Source organism: Sorex araneus, chromosome 8 (assembly GCF_027595985.1).
Source record: "Sorex araneus isolate mSorAra2 chromosome 8, mSorAra2.pri, whole genome shotgun sequence".
NCBI classification, from domain to species: domain Eukaryota; kingdom Metazoa; phylum Chordata; class Mammalia; order Eulipotyphla; family Soricidae; genus Sorex; species Sorex araneus.
The window spans coordinates 7,994,082-8,010,092 of NC_073309.1; the positions used below are offsets into that span (position 1 = coordinate 7,994,082).

General features: G+C 54.4%; 1 protein-coding gene across 1 annotated transcript in view; it reads left to right on the forward strand.

The window, feature by feature from the left end:
• Window positions 1-3,454: 3,454 nt before the first annotated feature.
• Window positions 3,455-16,011, forward strand: part of FA2H (fatty acid 2-hydroxylase) — a 42,654-nt gene continuing 30,097 nt past the window's right edge. The window contains exon 1 of the mRNA XM_004600524.2: window positions 3,455-3,774. Within this exon, the coding sequence (XP_004600581.1) occupies window positions 3,505-3,774 (270 nt within the window). The 5' untranslated portion in view covers window positions 3,455-3,504. The remainder of the gene's footprint in view (window positions 3,775-16,011) is intronic.

The following is a 16,011-nucleotide window of genomic DNA, read 5'->3' on the forward strand; positions in this document are numbered from 1 at the left end:
ATATATATCACTGTAGCACTGTCGTCCCATTGTTCATCAATTTGCTCAAGCAGGCACCAGTAACGTCTCCATTGTGAGACTTGTTTTTACTGTTTTTGGCATATCAAATATGCCACGGGTAGCTTGCCAGGCTCTCTGAGAGGGATGGAGGAATCGAACATGGGTCGGCCGCGTGCAAGGCAAACATCCAACCTGCTATGCTATCACTTCAGTCCATATATGAAATTAAAATTTCAGTCACTTGCTGCTAATAATTAAGACATAATTAATTTCTGTATTTAACATTAGATGCTATGAACTTATTAAATTTACATATTAGTTCTAATGGAGTTATAAATCCATTGAATATTTTTACATAAACAATCACGTCTGCAAGTAGAGAGATTTTAAAGCTTTCATCTCTGCTCCTTTTGTTTTTTGTTTCTTGTTTGCCTTATGACACAGAATAGGACTTCTAATACAATGTGGAATATATGTGAGGAGAATAAACATTCTTGCCTTGTTCCAGACTTAGGGCTAGGAATTTTCACACATCTTTTATGAAGGTGCTAATCAGTAGAACCATGTAGATAGTATGGCCATAAACAGTAAAATCACCTACATTACACTGTAGATTTGAACACTCATGTGCCCTAATACGCTAAAAAGTGCATTCCTGAGGGGCTGGAGCGATAGCATAGCGGGTAGGGCGTTTGCCTTGCACGCGGCCAACCCAGGTTCGAATCCCAGCATCCCATATGGTCCCCTGAGCATCGTCAGGAGTAATTCCTGAGTGTAGAACCAGGAGTAACCCCTGTGCATCGCCGGGTGTGACCCAAAAAGCAAAAAAAAAAAAAAAAAAAAAAAAGTGCATTCCTGAGCAGAGAGCCAGGACTAACCCCTGAGCATTTCGGGCTGTGTCCCCAAACATCCCTCTACCCCCCAAAAAAAGTCAGAACAATGACTCCAATATCTCTTTGAAGTAGGCAGATAAAGGAAAGGTTTGGGGTATAGAAATAGGTGCAAGGTCTTGTTGATGGCCTGGCTCTTGGGCTGGACAGCAGATTTATTGAGTTAAATGTGTGTGTTTATGTATTTGAGAGAGGGGGGGGGAGAGAGATGCTTATATTCTTTTGCCTTATAATTTACAGGTAGTTTTTCATTTGTATTAAAAACATTACTAAAATTTTTAAATAAAAAAGTAATTTTATCCAGAACATTTATAATGTTGTTGATGTAACAATGATGAAACAAAAATGAAACTTGTCCACTCAGTCCATACATATCTACCTCATTCTCTAATAACACTCTAATACTTTGCTGCTCAAATACCCCAGCATTTATTAAACTGTCCTACCTACTGGTAAGTATTGTGGTTGCTTCCATTCTGTAAGCAATGTTGCAACTAATTATTAGACATATGTTTATACAACATGACTGCAAGGTCATATTTCTAGAAATGAAAACACCATCAAGAAGTTGTGTTACAGGGGTCATAGAGTGCTTTAAGTAGTTCAGTGAACTCCTTACATGCTCAAGGCCCTAATTTTGATCCCTTGCATTTCATGGCACCCTAAGTATTGCTGAGTATGACACTCAGCACTGCCCTGGGGAAATGTATTACACCCCAGTAAAAGAAATGTGTTACAGTTCTGAGTGATGGCTAAAATGCTCATCTAACTCAGATAATCAGACTTAAAACACTAGTGAGAAACCCAAGTGGGTGTTTCTCACTGATATTTCAGCAGGAAGCACCTAAGAATAAACTCACGATCGAGGGCTTGAAAACATAGGCAGGATATTTGGAGTAGAGTAGGTTTGTGAAAGTGGGGTGAGGGTAACTATACCTTCATTACTTGAGAAAAGTAATGCCAGTGACCTAAGGCCCCCAGTCCTGTCAGAATGCAGTTCCGGAGCAGACCCAACCCTTGCCTACACACTGAGGGTGAGCCATGGGGACCGGAGGGAGAGAAGCCAGGCTCCTGACCTTGAAAGCATGTGTGATTGGCATGCCCCCGTAGGTATCTAGGCTGGGCTTCCGACTCCAGTTGATCAGGCACAGATGCCCAGCCCCAAGGAGAGCATGAGTTGGTGACTCAAAATGCAAACAAACAAAGAAACCTTTTCCTGAGAGAGACTCCAAACAGTAATACAGGTCAAGAATATCTTGATGTCTACTGGAGAGATAATAAGAGTAAAGCGCTTGCCTTTCCCACATCTGACTCCTAAAATATGGTCCCCTGAGCCCTTCAGGAGTGAATCCTGAGCATGGTTTGCTGTAGCCCAGAAACTAAAATGAAAAAAAAAAAGATTCAGTATTTACAAAATTCAAAGTTAATACAAAAAAGTTCATAATTTGGGCTGGAGTGATAGTACTGTAGGCTGCTTGCCTTGAATGCAGCCCTCCTGGAGTTGATCTCTGGCATCCCATATGGTCCCCCAAGCCCACAAGAAGTGATCCCTGAGTGTAGCTGCCTGTGGGGGAAAAAAGTCCATGATTTTAAAAACATACCAAAACCTTAGGCATTTAAGGCAAGATCCAATCCCCCACTTCACTTACCATGCCACTGACCACAGTAATTCTGATTTGGAGCAACTTTATTATTTCGAGGTTCAGGGGATTGGGACCACGCCCTGGTTCTGTGCTTCATGGTCAAACAAGGCCTTAACTCCTTTGCCATCTCTACAGCCCCTCAGGAAAAGTTTATTTGCAAGTACAGGTGGCCAGTTCTCAGGCAGTGGCTTGCCAACTCCTTATACATTGCACCAAATTACCATCTTAGGGGCCAGAGTGATAGTGCGGTGAGCAGGACACTTACCTTGCATGCGGCCAAACCTGGTTCTGTCCCTGGCACCCGATATGGTCCAACCCCAGCCGGACAGGAGTGATTCCTGAGAACCGCCAGGTGTGCATTCTCCCCTGCCCCTCCCCGCCAAAAGGCAAATTGTCATCTCCAACATTTTGAAGTGTACAGTCCGGGGACATTGTAGCTGCAAGAGGTTGGGTAATGGCATGCTTTTTTACAAATGTTGCATCCGAATCTTAGTGGGCTCCGGCTGAGTCCACGCCCTGCTTCCCCGCCCTGCTCCCCCTTCCTGGAGCCTGCAGCTAGGAAGCGCCAAGTCTCAGACCCGCAGCAGCGGATCCAAGACTTCTTCCAGGGTCCATCGGGCGGCCCCGGGGGGCTCCGTCCCGTCGGTTTCAAGCCGACGAGCCGAGCCGGGGCCTTCGCTGGCCCCTGCGGGCCACGGGCCACACCTGCAGGGCGCGCCCGCTACCTGCCCCGGCCCACCTGGCCGGTGGCCCGCGGCGCGCGGGCCGCGGGGCGGCCGGGCGGCGCGCCGGCCAATGGGGAAGGGCCCCGGGGCCGGGCGGGGTCCGCCGAGGGCCAATGGGAGCGCCGCATGCAAATGAGCAGGTGCGGCGGCGGCCGGCGGCCGGGGCGGCGGCGCGGGGATGTTAGAGGCGCGCGCGGCGGCCGCCGACAGACGCCCGCGTCCCAGCGCCGAGCCCGCTGTCGTGCCATGGCCCCCGCTCCGCCCCCCGCCGCCGCCTTCTCCCGCGCCGAGCTCCAGCGGCGCCTGGCGGCCGGCGCCTGCTGGGTCCGCTGCGGCGCGCGCCTCTACGACCTCTCGGACTTCGTGCGGCAGCACCCGGGGGGCGAGCAGCTGCTGCGGGCGCGGGCCGGCCAGGACGTGCGCGCCGACCTGGACGGGCCCCCGCACCGGCACTCGGACAATGCCCGCCGCTGGCTCGAGCAGTACTACGTGGGCGAACTGCAAGAAGAAGACCAGGTAGGGCCCGGCGGGGTCCCGCGCGCCCCGCTCCCCTCCCCCACCACCCAGCCGCCCCAGCCCACCGGCCTCACCTGCCCCTCTGTCCTGCGATCACTCCCCGCCACCCACCCACCCACCCACCCACACTCCCTCTCCCGCATTTCCCCCGGCCCTCTTCTACCTGCCGACTCTCCCACCTCCCCAGTTTCCCACTCCGTCAGATTTGTTCCTTCCGGAGACTCTGCCATCTGACAGCTCGGATTCCCTCGCAGCCCTCACGTCCCAGTCCGGCCCTTCGGTCCCCTGGTCTCTCCCTCTTTTTGCAAGTGCTCTTTTCTCCGTCCTGGTTGACAGCCTCCACGAGCACTGCCGTCCCCCTCCCCACCCCACAAGCCCCCCTCCTAAAAGGCGGAATCCGTCACCCTTCTGCAGGGAATTTGACTTTCTTGACCCTTTGCGCCCCCCCTCAACCTTGCACTAGGGCTCCTCCGAATGTTGGAAAATTGGCTCCGCCCGCTCCCCCCCCAGACCTCCCTCTTATTTATGTCTTTTATGCTGCTTGGGCTTCTGGAAGAGCAAGAGGACAGGGAAGTGCGTTCTCTTGCTGTGGGTTAACTCTGTGACACCCGCACCAGCATCCGCTGGGGGGGCCCTCCTCCCTCCCACCCCCGATATTTAAAGCTCTCACTGACCGGGGAGGGGGTAGGTTTTTGCTCTCCCCATTCGGGGAAACCAGAAGTGCCAGGAGGTTCTGCAGTTTGTCCAAGGTCAGGGAATTAGCCGGGGAAAGCCAAGTGCATTGGACTCCAAAATCGATCGTCTTCATCCCAGTATCCTTGGGTGCGGGCACCGTCCCCCCTGTCCCCTGGGGCTTCAGGCAGACTGAGTCTGCACCGGCAGGGGGTACAGGGGGGCGTCCTGCTTGGATAAATCTACCATGGCTCCCTGCTTCCAGCTCCTGCTTTCAAAAAGGCCCCAACAAATGCCTCCATGGGCCGGAAGAGCCGCCTTGTCCTGTTCTGGCGGACTCCTGCCTAGGTCTCCTTCATCTTTTCTCTCCATCACTGGCTTCCTTGATGGGTGGCACTGAGGCTATGCGTGGCACTTTCTGGGGTGGGCACAAAACCTGTACGGTCTTCATGGAGCCAGAAGGTTGGGGCAGGGACACTGTGGTGCCACAGCTTCTGTTTCATTCCCCGACGCTGTCAGAGCCTAGTCTGGAGGGGCTTGCTGGAGAAGAGACCCCTTCCCCCGGCCCCCCCCCCCAACATGCACCTAAGCCACAGTGGAGCTGTGGGAAAGCATTCCAGATGAAGGTACCAGCTGAAGGGTGAGAGGCTCAGAGGGGGACGAGGCAGGAATCAGGCACATGTGGCCAGAGGCTGGTGGGCAAGGGAGGGGCAGAGGCCAGCTGTCCGCTGAGGCCGCATGAGCAGGGCCTCGAGGCTGGTGGCCAGATTTGGGTCTCAATTCCAAGAAGGGCAGCAGAAAGCTAAGGATGGGGCAGGGGCGGGCGCCTGTGTGTTGGGGGGGGCAATGGAATTTGCATCTGGGGGACAAAAGCCCTCAATTCCGCATGGCCATGAGGGAATTGGGTGCTTGGGGGAGGGAACGTGGTCTCCGTTGCCTGGTGGAGAATGACCTGCGGCTTGTCCTGGGGGCTTGTGCGGGAAGGGCGGGCATCGGGGAGTCTGGGAGGGCTCCGAGGCAGAAGGTCAGCGCACAGCATTCTCGCGTGGGAGCTGATGTTGGTGTCGGGCCATAGGGAGGGACCAGAGGCTTAGCCTGGTGACGGCCAGCACTCAGGGCAGAGGGAGGCTTGTTCCTCTGGCTCCCTGGGCTCCCTGGCTGGGTGGCAGCTGTCCTCAAAACAGGAGTGTCGGGGGTGGCCTCTCCTGCCTCGTCTTCGGAGGCACTGCCTGGCCCCCTCCTCCCGGGGCTGACACCCCTGTGCTTGGCTTTCTCTTTCCCGATCCGCTTCCTGCCCATCACACTCCGTGTTACTCTCGGGACCCCACCCACTGTGGCGGCGCCCCAGCCTGAGGCCGTGGGAGGGGACCCAGAAAGTAGACAACGCCTCTGCAGACCCAGGCCCGACACTCCCGTGGCTGTGCTCGCCCACAGCCCAGCCGCGTGCTGGCTTCTGTCCCCAGATTTCTCCCCGGAAACAGGCATCTTTAACCCGGGGTGGAGGGGGAGTGGGGAGAAAGCAGGAGTGGGATTACGTTCAGAGAGAAGCCCCCTTCCTGAGGACGGGCCGGCCTGAGTGTGGAGACGTTTCTGCCCCGCATTCAGCCCTGCTGGCCCCTCCCGCGTCTCTCCAGCCGCGGCACTGGGGGTGCTTCTGCCGGAGGGGCTCGGAGCTACTGGGTGCAGGGTGAGGAGCTGGGGGGCTGGGAGGGGAGAGGCAGCCCCAGTGGCTCCCCTTCGAGTCTAGGAGTGGGGCAGGGGCCTGGGACTCTGTGGCGAGGTGTCCAGGGAGAAGGCCTGGTCTCCCAGGGCCCCCACTTTGCCACACCCCCTCCGTACATGCTTACATACTCACGTTCACACGCGCACACAAAACAAGTCAGACTTGTTTCAGCCAACACGCTGCCCCCACGAGACAAGGTCTCTGGCCGTGGCCCCCGTGGTCACTGAGCTGCAACCACGAGCAAGGAAATGGCCGAGGCCGAGCAGGAAGCCAGGCCCATGCGTGGTGCCCGAGAGCCTCTGTCCTGTCTGCGGGCAGTGCTCCTAAGCCCAGCTCCGGTGTCCAGCGCGCTCCGAGGCCGGCAGTTGAACTGAAGCCAGAGCCTTTATCAGGAAAGAAACAGGAAGACAGGAGAGCTCGAAGCTCCGCCCAAGGCCACGGGCTCTGTGTTTCTCAGGAAACGCCACGGCTGTCCAGTTAGTACCCCCCCACCCCGCCTTGAGCGATTCTAATCCACCAAACTCACCTTTCGATTTCCCGTTTACTCACCCAGAGCAGGGACACCAGCAGGATCACAGGGAAGCATCACTTTGGCCCCTATAGAGAACGATGACACACACCATCTCCCATCCCCCAGTGCAGTGTGAGTGGGGGTCATCACGGGAGGTCACATGTACAGAGGGCGTAGCATGAGAGTAGGGGGTAGCCAGGGGGATGTGCTGGAAGGAAATGAGTCGGATAGAGGCCCCGGTCAGAAATGTCGAGAAGCGCCCACTTCTGTGCCGGCTCTGGGGAGAGGGTCTCGCGAGACCCGGGTTTGCACCCATATCCTTTCACCTTTGCTGGAGTAAACATTACCCTTTGGGAACCTTTACGGCGTGATGAGATTGGAAGAACTTTCTGCAGTGTGAGGGGAAGGGGAGCACCCCCCACCCCGCAGGGGAGCATTTCCTGGGACTGATGGAGTTGTGTGTGACTATGCATGTGCCAGGGCCAGAGCGAGCAAGCAGGTTCAGACTTAAGGTGTTCACACCTTGCGTCCCATGGGCCCCAGTTCAAATCCCAGCACCACATATGGCCCCCTGAGCACCACCAGGGGTCAGAGCCAGGAACAGCCCCTGAGTGCCGAAGCATGGCCCCGAAGCACCCCACCCCCAGTACATGAATGTGTGTCTTCCTAGTGAGGGCATTTTCCAGAGTCCCTCAGTTTCTCCAGAATGCTTCCCTCATCCCAAGCCTGCTGCCAAGAGGGGGGACACCTAGAAAAGGGTGGCACGTGGCCCCCATCTCACACCTGCAGGTCCCGAGAGACCCTCCTGCCCCTGATAACAGCCCTCTCACACAATCTTGGAAGGAGGCAAGCCTTGACCTCTCGGCCTCAGGTGGACGGGGTGCAATGTCTGACTTGTGGGTGCCACCCTCACCCCACAGAGCTCATCTGACTTAAAGGGGCTAAGGAGTTGACACAGTCTGCGACATGTAGGTTTACCAGGCTCAGGCTCTGGCCTTTTGGAGCACTGGAGTTGGAGCAATCAACCAGGCAATAGGGGTTGGTCTCAGCAGAGAAAGACTCAGGTTCCCACCCCCATCGCAAGCCCTGAAACATCTTGAACACAGCCCAGCTTGGAAAGTCGGGACCAGAGTGCCCCCGGCTTTGCACGCAGGAGGCCCACGTTAGCTTCTGGCCCCAAATGGGCCCCTCAGCATCGGGAGCACAAAATAAGTGAGGAACAGCTTGGAAAGCCAGTCTGAGAATCCTGTGTGCTGAGCTCTCAGGGAAAGCCCAGGGCTGGGGGAGTTCTCCAGGTGGCCCCTCACTCCCGAGCGAGCCCCGAGTTGAGAAGTTGGTAAAGTGCAGGACGGTTCAGCTGCCAGGCACTTCCCGGTGCAGCCGCCTGGCCAGGCAGTGCCCACCTGCATCCCTCGCCGCCTCCTGCTGCCCACGCAGCTCTGAGCCATGGTGCCAGGAAAGCCTTTTGGTTTGGTTTGGTTTTTCGTTTGGGGGCCACACCTGACGGTGCTCAGGACTAACTTGGGGCTCTGCGCTTCGGGATCACTCCGCGTGGAGCTCGGGGGACTGGATGGGGTGCTGGGGGTCACACCCCCGTCTGCCCTGCCCGCCCCACTGCCTGATCTCTCGGGCCACAGCCAGGCAAATCTTAATCCAGAGGCGAGCCGGGGCCAAGGATGGATCCGGTCCCCGCGTGACCACGCGACAGTGCAGTCAGCCTAGACTCTAGGGGGGCGCTGGGAGGTCAGCAATAAGGACTGTCGGGGTCAATAAAGAGCACCTGATAGGAACCCCAGAAACCAGCACAGGCGGCCACCCCGGGGGATGTCCCCGGGGAGAAGGAGCTCGGGGCATTGACTGAGGGACAGTGACGTGTCTGTCATCTTCCCGTCCCCCTCTCCCTCCTTCCTGGGCACCCTCTCACCAGCGAGGCTGCCCCTTCTCTCTGGAACCCGCTGGACGTCCCTTCACTGACTTACTCGGTCACTTCCACCTCCTGCCCTGCCCCTTCGTGTTCCATCCACGTTCATGTCCCAGCAACGCCAACTCTGTGACTCAGAGCCACACCAAGGTGCCCACAGGTCAGAGGTCATGGATGAGTGGCCACTGCAGACTTCCTTCTGGAAGGGCCAGGGGATAGTTGGTTTCTTGCCTTTTTTCCCAGCCTCTAAAGCCTTTTCTATTCCCATCCCCAGCCCACTGCTGTCCTCTGACTGGGACCTGGGCCTCCCCTTGCCCCCAGGATGTCCCCTGCAGAGGCAGGTGAGGGATCTGCCCTCAGATGGGAGCGAAACCTCAGGCTGTCACTGAAGGGACCAGGACACTGGGGGAGGGGGCTGTCCTTGAGGAGGTCCTGCAGGCATGGCTCGGTACTGGGCTGGACACAGGAAAAGTAGAACTGCTCACACACACTCACACACACACACACACACACACACACACAGACACGGTAGTACATATCTTTACACACAGGCAGAAATACCTGCCGCCTTGCTCTTGCCGTCCTCTTGTTCCCCGTAATAGCACCTGTCTCCCCGGGCTGCTCTCCCCATCTCAGAGTCCCCCGCTGAACCCCACAGCTGAGGCCGTGCTGCCCCAGGCCCGAGGTACTGGGCCAGACACGGGAGGAGGCTGCGTCCGCATCCCCTCTCACCCCATACCGCCTCATCTCAGCCCCTCTCCCCACCGGCCGCTGTGCCGTCTCTGTCTCCACTACTGATTTCTCTTGCTCCTCGTTTCCCAGAAGAGTGCACAAAGCTTAATGGAGCCACACAGTGTCAGCTCTGTTGTGTGACAGCTGCCATTCCCTTCCGTGTGTGTGTGTGTGTGTGTGTGTGTGTGTGTGTGTTTCTGGGGATTGAGCCCCACTCACCAAAGATCCACTCTGAGCTGCATCCAGCCCCCAAGTCCTGCCTCAGATCAGCCGTGTCACTTGCCTGCTGCAGCCTGGGGAAGCTGTTAGGAATGAAAGAAGGAAATGGGGAATAACGTGGAATATGCCAGAGATGCAGGGAATAGAGCCGAGTCCTGGCCCCCAGCAGCCCCCTTAGTCCTTGCCCCAGCCACTGCCAGAGGCTCACCCTGACCATCCTCCTGCCTCCACATCGCCATGAGGCTCCGTTAGCAGCAGATTCCTGTGTCCCCACTGGCTCCTGTCTCCACAGCCTCGGTTTAGAGGCTCACACATGCATCAAGTCACACTTCCTCTGCACATAAGACCCCCTGGGCTCATCCTTGTTGCAAACAGCAGAATTGCATCTTTTCTAAAACTGTACATAGGGGCTGGAGCAATGGCACAGCGGGTAGGGCGTTTGCCTTGCACACAGCCAACCCAAGTTCAATTCCCAGCATCCCATATGGTCCCCCAAGCACCACAGGAATAATTCCTGAGTGTAGAGCCAGGCATGACCCCTGTACATCGCTGGGTGTGACACAAAAAGGGAAAAAAAAACTGTATATAACTGAATAATGTTCCACTGGGCATATATCTGTTTTTCCTTCCTGGTGGTGCACAGGTGATCACTTAGTACTGGGGTCAACCCCAGGCTCCTGCATGCAAAGTCTGTGCTCCAGTTCTTTGAGCATCTTCCCCGCCTAGAAGTCTATGAGATTTCCTTTCTTCCGCCCTTCCCACCTGCCTGCCTTCCTTCCTCATTCCTTCTTATCATTCTGGGCATCAAGCCCAGGGTCTCACACATGCTCTGCCACTGAGCTACATTGTGTTTTTCTTTTTGGGTCACACCCTGCAATGCACAGGGGGTACTCCTGGCTCTGCACTCAGGAATTACTCCTGGCGGTGCTCAGGGGACCGTATGGGATGCTGGGAATCGAACCCAGGTCGGCCACGTGCAAGGCAAACGCCCTCCCCGCTGTGCTATCGCTCCAGCCCCTGAGCTACATTTTTCACCGTCTACTATAGCTTTTAACAAGACTATTTAAGGCCCTTTTGATTTTTTGATAAACAGGATCGATCTCTCTCTCTCCCCTCCCTCCCTCCCTCCCTCCCTCTCTCTCTCCCTCTCTGTCTCTGTCTCTGTCTCTGTCTCTGTCTCTCTCTCTCTCTCTCACTCCCTCTCTCTCCCCATCTCATTTTTCAGCCACACCCAACTGTGCTTAGGGCTTACTCCTGGCTCTGTACTCAGGAACCATATATGTCTCTGTGCTGGGGACAGAACCAGGGTCAACCGCGTGCAAGGCCGGCACCTTCCCTACTGCACTCTCCCTGCGGGTCCTTCTCTTTTGCTGGGCCTCATCCTTTGTTAACTATGTGGCTTTCAGTGTTAATTGCCGTCATCTGTCAGGTCCTTCTTTGGTGATAAAATTGTGAGTCAGCTTTTTATCACCTTGACCGGACTTCTCAGTTAAGTTCTCTCTGTCTTTGCATTGAGTTTCCATTTTGCTTTATGAACAGTTTGAACTATGTTGCCTTGAGAACTGGCAAGTGACAGCTGCTCCCTGCCCCCGCCCCCACTCTCCTTAGGCGAGGAGAGGCCGCGGCAGGGGTTCAGATGAAGCCTGTGTGGGTGCAGCCGACCCCAGCTCATGGTCCCCCAGCATTCCCGGCTTCAGTCCTCGAGATCCCTAGCACCCAGGGCCCAGGCTCGTATCCGAGGGCCCTAGCCCTGAACCCGACTCCCAGTTGGCTGAGAATCGCCAGGCAGAGCCCCCAGCCCTTTTGAGCACTGTTTAGGAGCCCCCTGCAGAGCAAAGAATCTGCAGGACTAACGGCACTGCGCCTGGAGCTTCTGCTGGAAATCACGTTTCCCCAGATTGGTTCATACGCTTCTTTCTGACCCCGAAAGGGAGCTGATGTCCCGTGGCCCGTGTCACAGATGAGAAGCTGGAGTGTCTGTGGTCCGCTGTCACAGGGACACAGTGAGGCACGCGATCGAGCCGGGGGAGCAGACACATTCCTTTCAGTCCTAAGGGCACCGGCGCTTTGGGGGTCGCCTCAACTTCCTGAGGGGTTGAGTCTGTCCGCTAAGGCCTAGCGCCTTAACTCGGGGGCCGTTTTAAAATAATTCTTTCATGAGTTACTATCAGGAGATGTTGAGCTTACGTACCTACTTTATCCAACGACATGCTCAGGACCACAGAAAATATTCCTCAGGTGGAAAGGGGTCACGACTGGGAAGTGTGAAGAGTCTCTCTGGAGGGTGGGGGTGAGGGGCGACATCGGACCGCTGTGCTCTGTGCATCCCTGAGACCTCCTGCCTTCTCAGGGGCTCTTGCACGTTCACGCATGAGGGAGGTTCCCAGGGGGAGCCGGGACCCTCCACCTGGCAGGTGACCTGTTCCTGGTGTGCCCGTTACTGATTAATTGGTGGGTCGAATGCTCCCTTCCCGGCTGGGAGGGAGAGGCCAGAGAGTGAGACGGGGTCAGGCAACGATTTCAGCATTGGGCAGAAATCACGGGCATGAAGAGGGTCTTGGCCCGAGGCGTCCTGGGAGAGTTGGACAGTGGCATTTCCCATATGACAATAGCGCTTTGAAGTATCCCAAGATAATGAGACCCAGAACGCTCTGGAGAGCCACAGGGACGGGCAGGGGACAACAGGGGCTGAACCGCCCCGGGCTCTCCTCCCTCTGGCGTGGACAGCGGGGGACAGTGACCCCCAAGCTGAGGCATTCAGGACCTGTTGGCGTTGAGGGTCCTTCTCTCCTTCCTGCAGACGTGCTAGGGGAGCCATATGCTTCAGCTGAGCTTGGGGCGGGAAGCCAGGAAGGGGAGATGCTAGCGGGGCCGTTATTCCTCCTTTCCACCTTCAAGGTCTGAACAGGATGGAGCAATCCTCCAGCTCGGGGCACTGCCCTCTGCCAGTCAGGACAACAGGAACAGGCAGGGGGGGTGTGGGGCAGGGAAAGCTATGCAGGGGCCCCATTCTGCAGCCAGCCTGGTCGAAAGCCTGGTGGGCACTCAGCAGCTCTCTCTAGGGCTGGGGTGGCCTCTGCAATGCCAGGCCAGTATTCATCTCCACGCAGAAACGGGGACTTCTAAAGCCCCTTCTCTCTGCATTCCCCTGTTCGGTAGCTGGAGAGGCCCAGGCTGAACCCCGGCACTGTGTATGGTCCCCACACACCATCCTGAGTGGCCCCCAAGCATCCCTGGGCGTGGCCCCCATAAAAATAAGTAAATAATAAACGCATCAAGGGTGTGCTGGTGACATGTGGGAGCTGACAGCACAGATGCGAGCAGAGTCTGTAGCACAAACACAAGTGGGGAGGTAGGGAGCAGGGGAGCCCCCTTCTTCCTCAGTGTGACGGACTCACCTGCACGGCGCCAACTCACTGCACATCCCAGGACTCGGACAGGGCCTGACACTCAGCTCTGCGCCCGGCGGGGCTGGACTGGTCAGGGGAAGGCACCGAAAAAGGGTCCAGAGCACAGAAGAGGAATCAGAAGGGGGTCTTGGGACTGGACCACACCGGGGTCTCAGTGCCGGTCCAGAGAGGTGAGAGACTAATGGAGAGCCCCCACTTAGGAACCCCTGAATCTAGCTGGGTGTCACCAAATGTGGCCCCTGAGAACTGCTTGGCACGCTTTTCCCAAGCCCCACAAAAAGGAAATACATCATTCTAAGAGTTGGAGCTGGTGCAGAGGGGCTCCCCGGCTGAAAACACACAGGAGCCCCAGGTTTCCCCCCTGGGACCAACCCCTGAACATTGAGCTAGAAGCAGCCCCAAGCACCATCGGAGTGGCCCCCAAACAAAATCCAAGAATGTATGGGCCAGGATGGAACTCCATGGTCCACAGCTTGCCTTGCATGTGTGCAATCCTGGGTCCCATTCTTGGCACCACCAAAAATAAATAAACTAGCTAATGCCTGGCACCATTTTTTTTATATTATGTATTTATTTATTTTTTAAAATTTATTTTTTAATTAGTGAGTCACAGTGAGGGTACAGTTATAGATTCACACATTTTCGTGCTTGTTTTTCCCTCATGTAATGTTTAAGAGCCCATCCCTTCACCAGTGTCCATTCTCTACCACTCATGAACCCAGTATCCCTCCCCCTCCCTCAGTCCCATCCCCCCCAGCCCACCAAGCCTCTGTAGCGGGGCATTCCAATTTGATATCTCTCTTTCCTTTTGGGTGTTGTGGTTCCAAATAGGGGTATTGAGTGGTCATCCTGTTCAGTCTCTAGTCTACTTTCAGCACGCATCTCCCTTCCTGCGCAGGATCTCCAATCACATATTACTTGGTGTTCCCCTCTCTATCTGGGATGACTTTCCCCCAGAGTGTGAGGCCAGCTTCCAAGCTATGGAGCCAACCTCCTGGTATTATATACTATTATTCTTGGGTATTAGTCTCCTACTCTGTTGTTCTATATTCCACAGATGAGTGGCACCATCTTTTCTAAGTATGTTCTCTGTGCCAGGAAAAGAGTGGAAAGAACATTCCAGACTAAGCATCAGAGCCTCGGAGTGGGTCAGCAAGAACCCTCCAGAATGCAGGGGGAGAGGAGTGGGAGCAGTAGGACCAGAGACCGAGGAGAGACACACGTGGGTGCAGGGCCAGGCAGCTGGTGCAGAGAGCAGTTTGCAGTGAGCTGCCCAGCTCAGCTGGGTCCCCAGAGCATGGGGGTGTGGGGAGAGGGAAGTCCTGGGTGCAGGATGGGGTCCCCGCTGAAAGCACTGGGAAGGAACCCGGAACCAGAGCATTTCAAGTCTCCCTTGTCCCAGGGACATTCACTTTGGTTGACAAACATGAATGTTTTTATGAGAACGGTGTTTTCATTTGAGAGCAAAGCCAGAGGCTAATCGCATTACACTCATCAAGCGGAAGGCTAGCATAGTGGATTAAAATTAAGCTGAGACTTTCCCTGATTTTCTGCATGATTACTAAACATATAGAAGCTTAAATTGTTAAAGAGGAACGTGAAAAGAAAAATTGGATGCTCCCGCTAATCCCTGCGTTAACATCACCAGTTTCTTGTTAGCCCCACAGAAGCCTTGCACACGTGCAGCCTTGGTTAGCTTCCTGTTTCCCACGCGGGAGAGTCACGTGGTGCCAATCGCTTTGCAATTGGCTGCTCCTTTTCCCCAGGGAAACACGTGGTACCTTTCCCCTGCCAACCCTAGTTTTGATGGTTAATGACCTTATTGATGTTTTCTTCCTATTTCATCACTACTGGAACAATCATCCTCTATCATTTCACATCTATGTGCCAATTAATTTGTAATATAGGGTCCCAAAGTTGGAGTTTCTAGATCAAAAGAATAGTTTTCTGTATTTTGATAGATAGTGCCGAATTTCTTCCTAACATAGTTGAATCCGTTTAAACTCTATCCAGAAGCATTTACGATGTCTGTTTCTTCACACTCTCTTTTTTTCCTAGGCATTACCTGTTGTTCATTTTTATTTTATTTCATTATTTGTTTGTTTGTCCTGGGACCACAACTAGTGATATTCAGGGACTACTCCCAACCCAGGGGTCAGCCCACCTATGGTACTCAGGGGATCAACCCAGGCCTCCATGCAGACCATGTACTCCAGCCCTTTGAACGATCTCATTGGTCAGTGTCCATGCTAGACAGAAAAAGAAATTATGTCTGGTTTAAATTCTTGTTTTGATTTTTTTTGGCTACACCTGGCAGTGCTCAGAAGGACTTACTCCTGACTCTGTGCTCAGGGATCACTCCTGGTGGTGCTCAGTGGACCATATGGGGGTCCTACACCGTTTGTTTGTATGAAATATGAGAAAAGCTGACTGAATATCTTTTCTTTTCAGATGTTTCTAATCTTTTTTTTTTACTTTGGGCTACAACTGACATGTCACATTTTATCATTTATAAAAGATACTTCTATTTAAGATACTGCGTACAAATACTAAAATATACCAATATCCCAGTAACAACATTATATCTATTTTTGTGGTTGGTTGCTTTGCTTCAATGTTTTACCCATCTGGAATTTTGGAGGTATAAGGAATAAAATAGAGACTATTTGTTTGTCTTTTTCTAAATGACCAGCTGATTATCCCAGTAAATACTTATAGAATAATCTTATTTTTCTGCTGAATAAAGAATACCTGTGGGTGTAGTTGGAGAGAATGTCTCCGGCTAGCAGGGAGTAAGAGCATGGCTTGCAGGGGGGCATCTCTGGTTTTACTCTGGGGGTCCATGTTTTCCTCAGCACATAGGGTTCAAACAATCAGTATTCTCAGGCCTTTGCACTGGATGCAGACATTTACCAGTTGGGAATTTCTGGTAGGGGTCCCTAAAAATTAATGGTTTTAATTTAGAGAGGGCCAGGAGGGTAGTACTGGGGTAAGTATTGTGCTTTGCATTCGGCCAACCCTGTTTCAATCCATGACATCACCAATATGG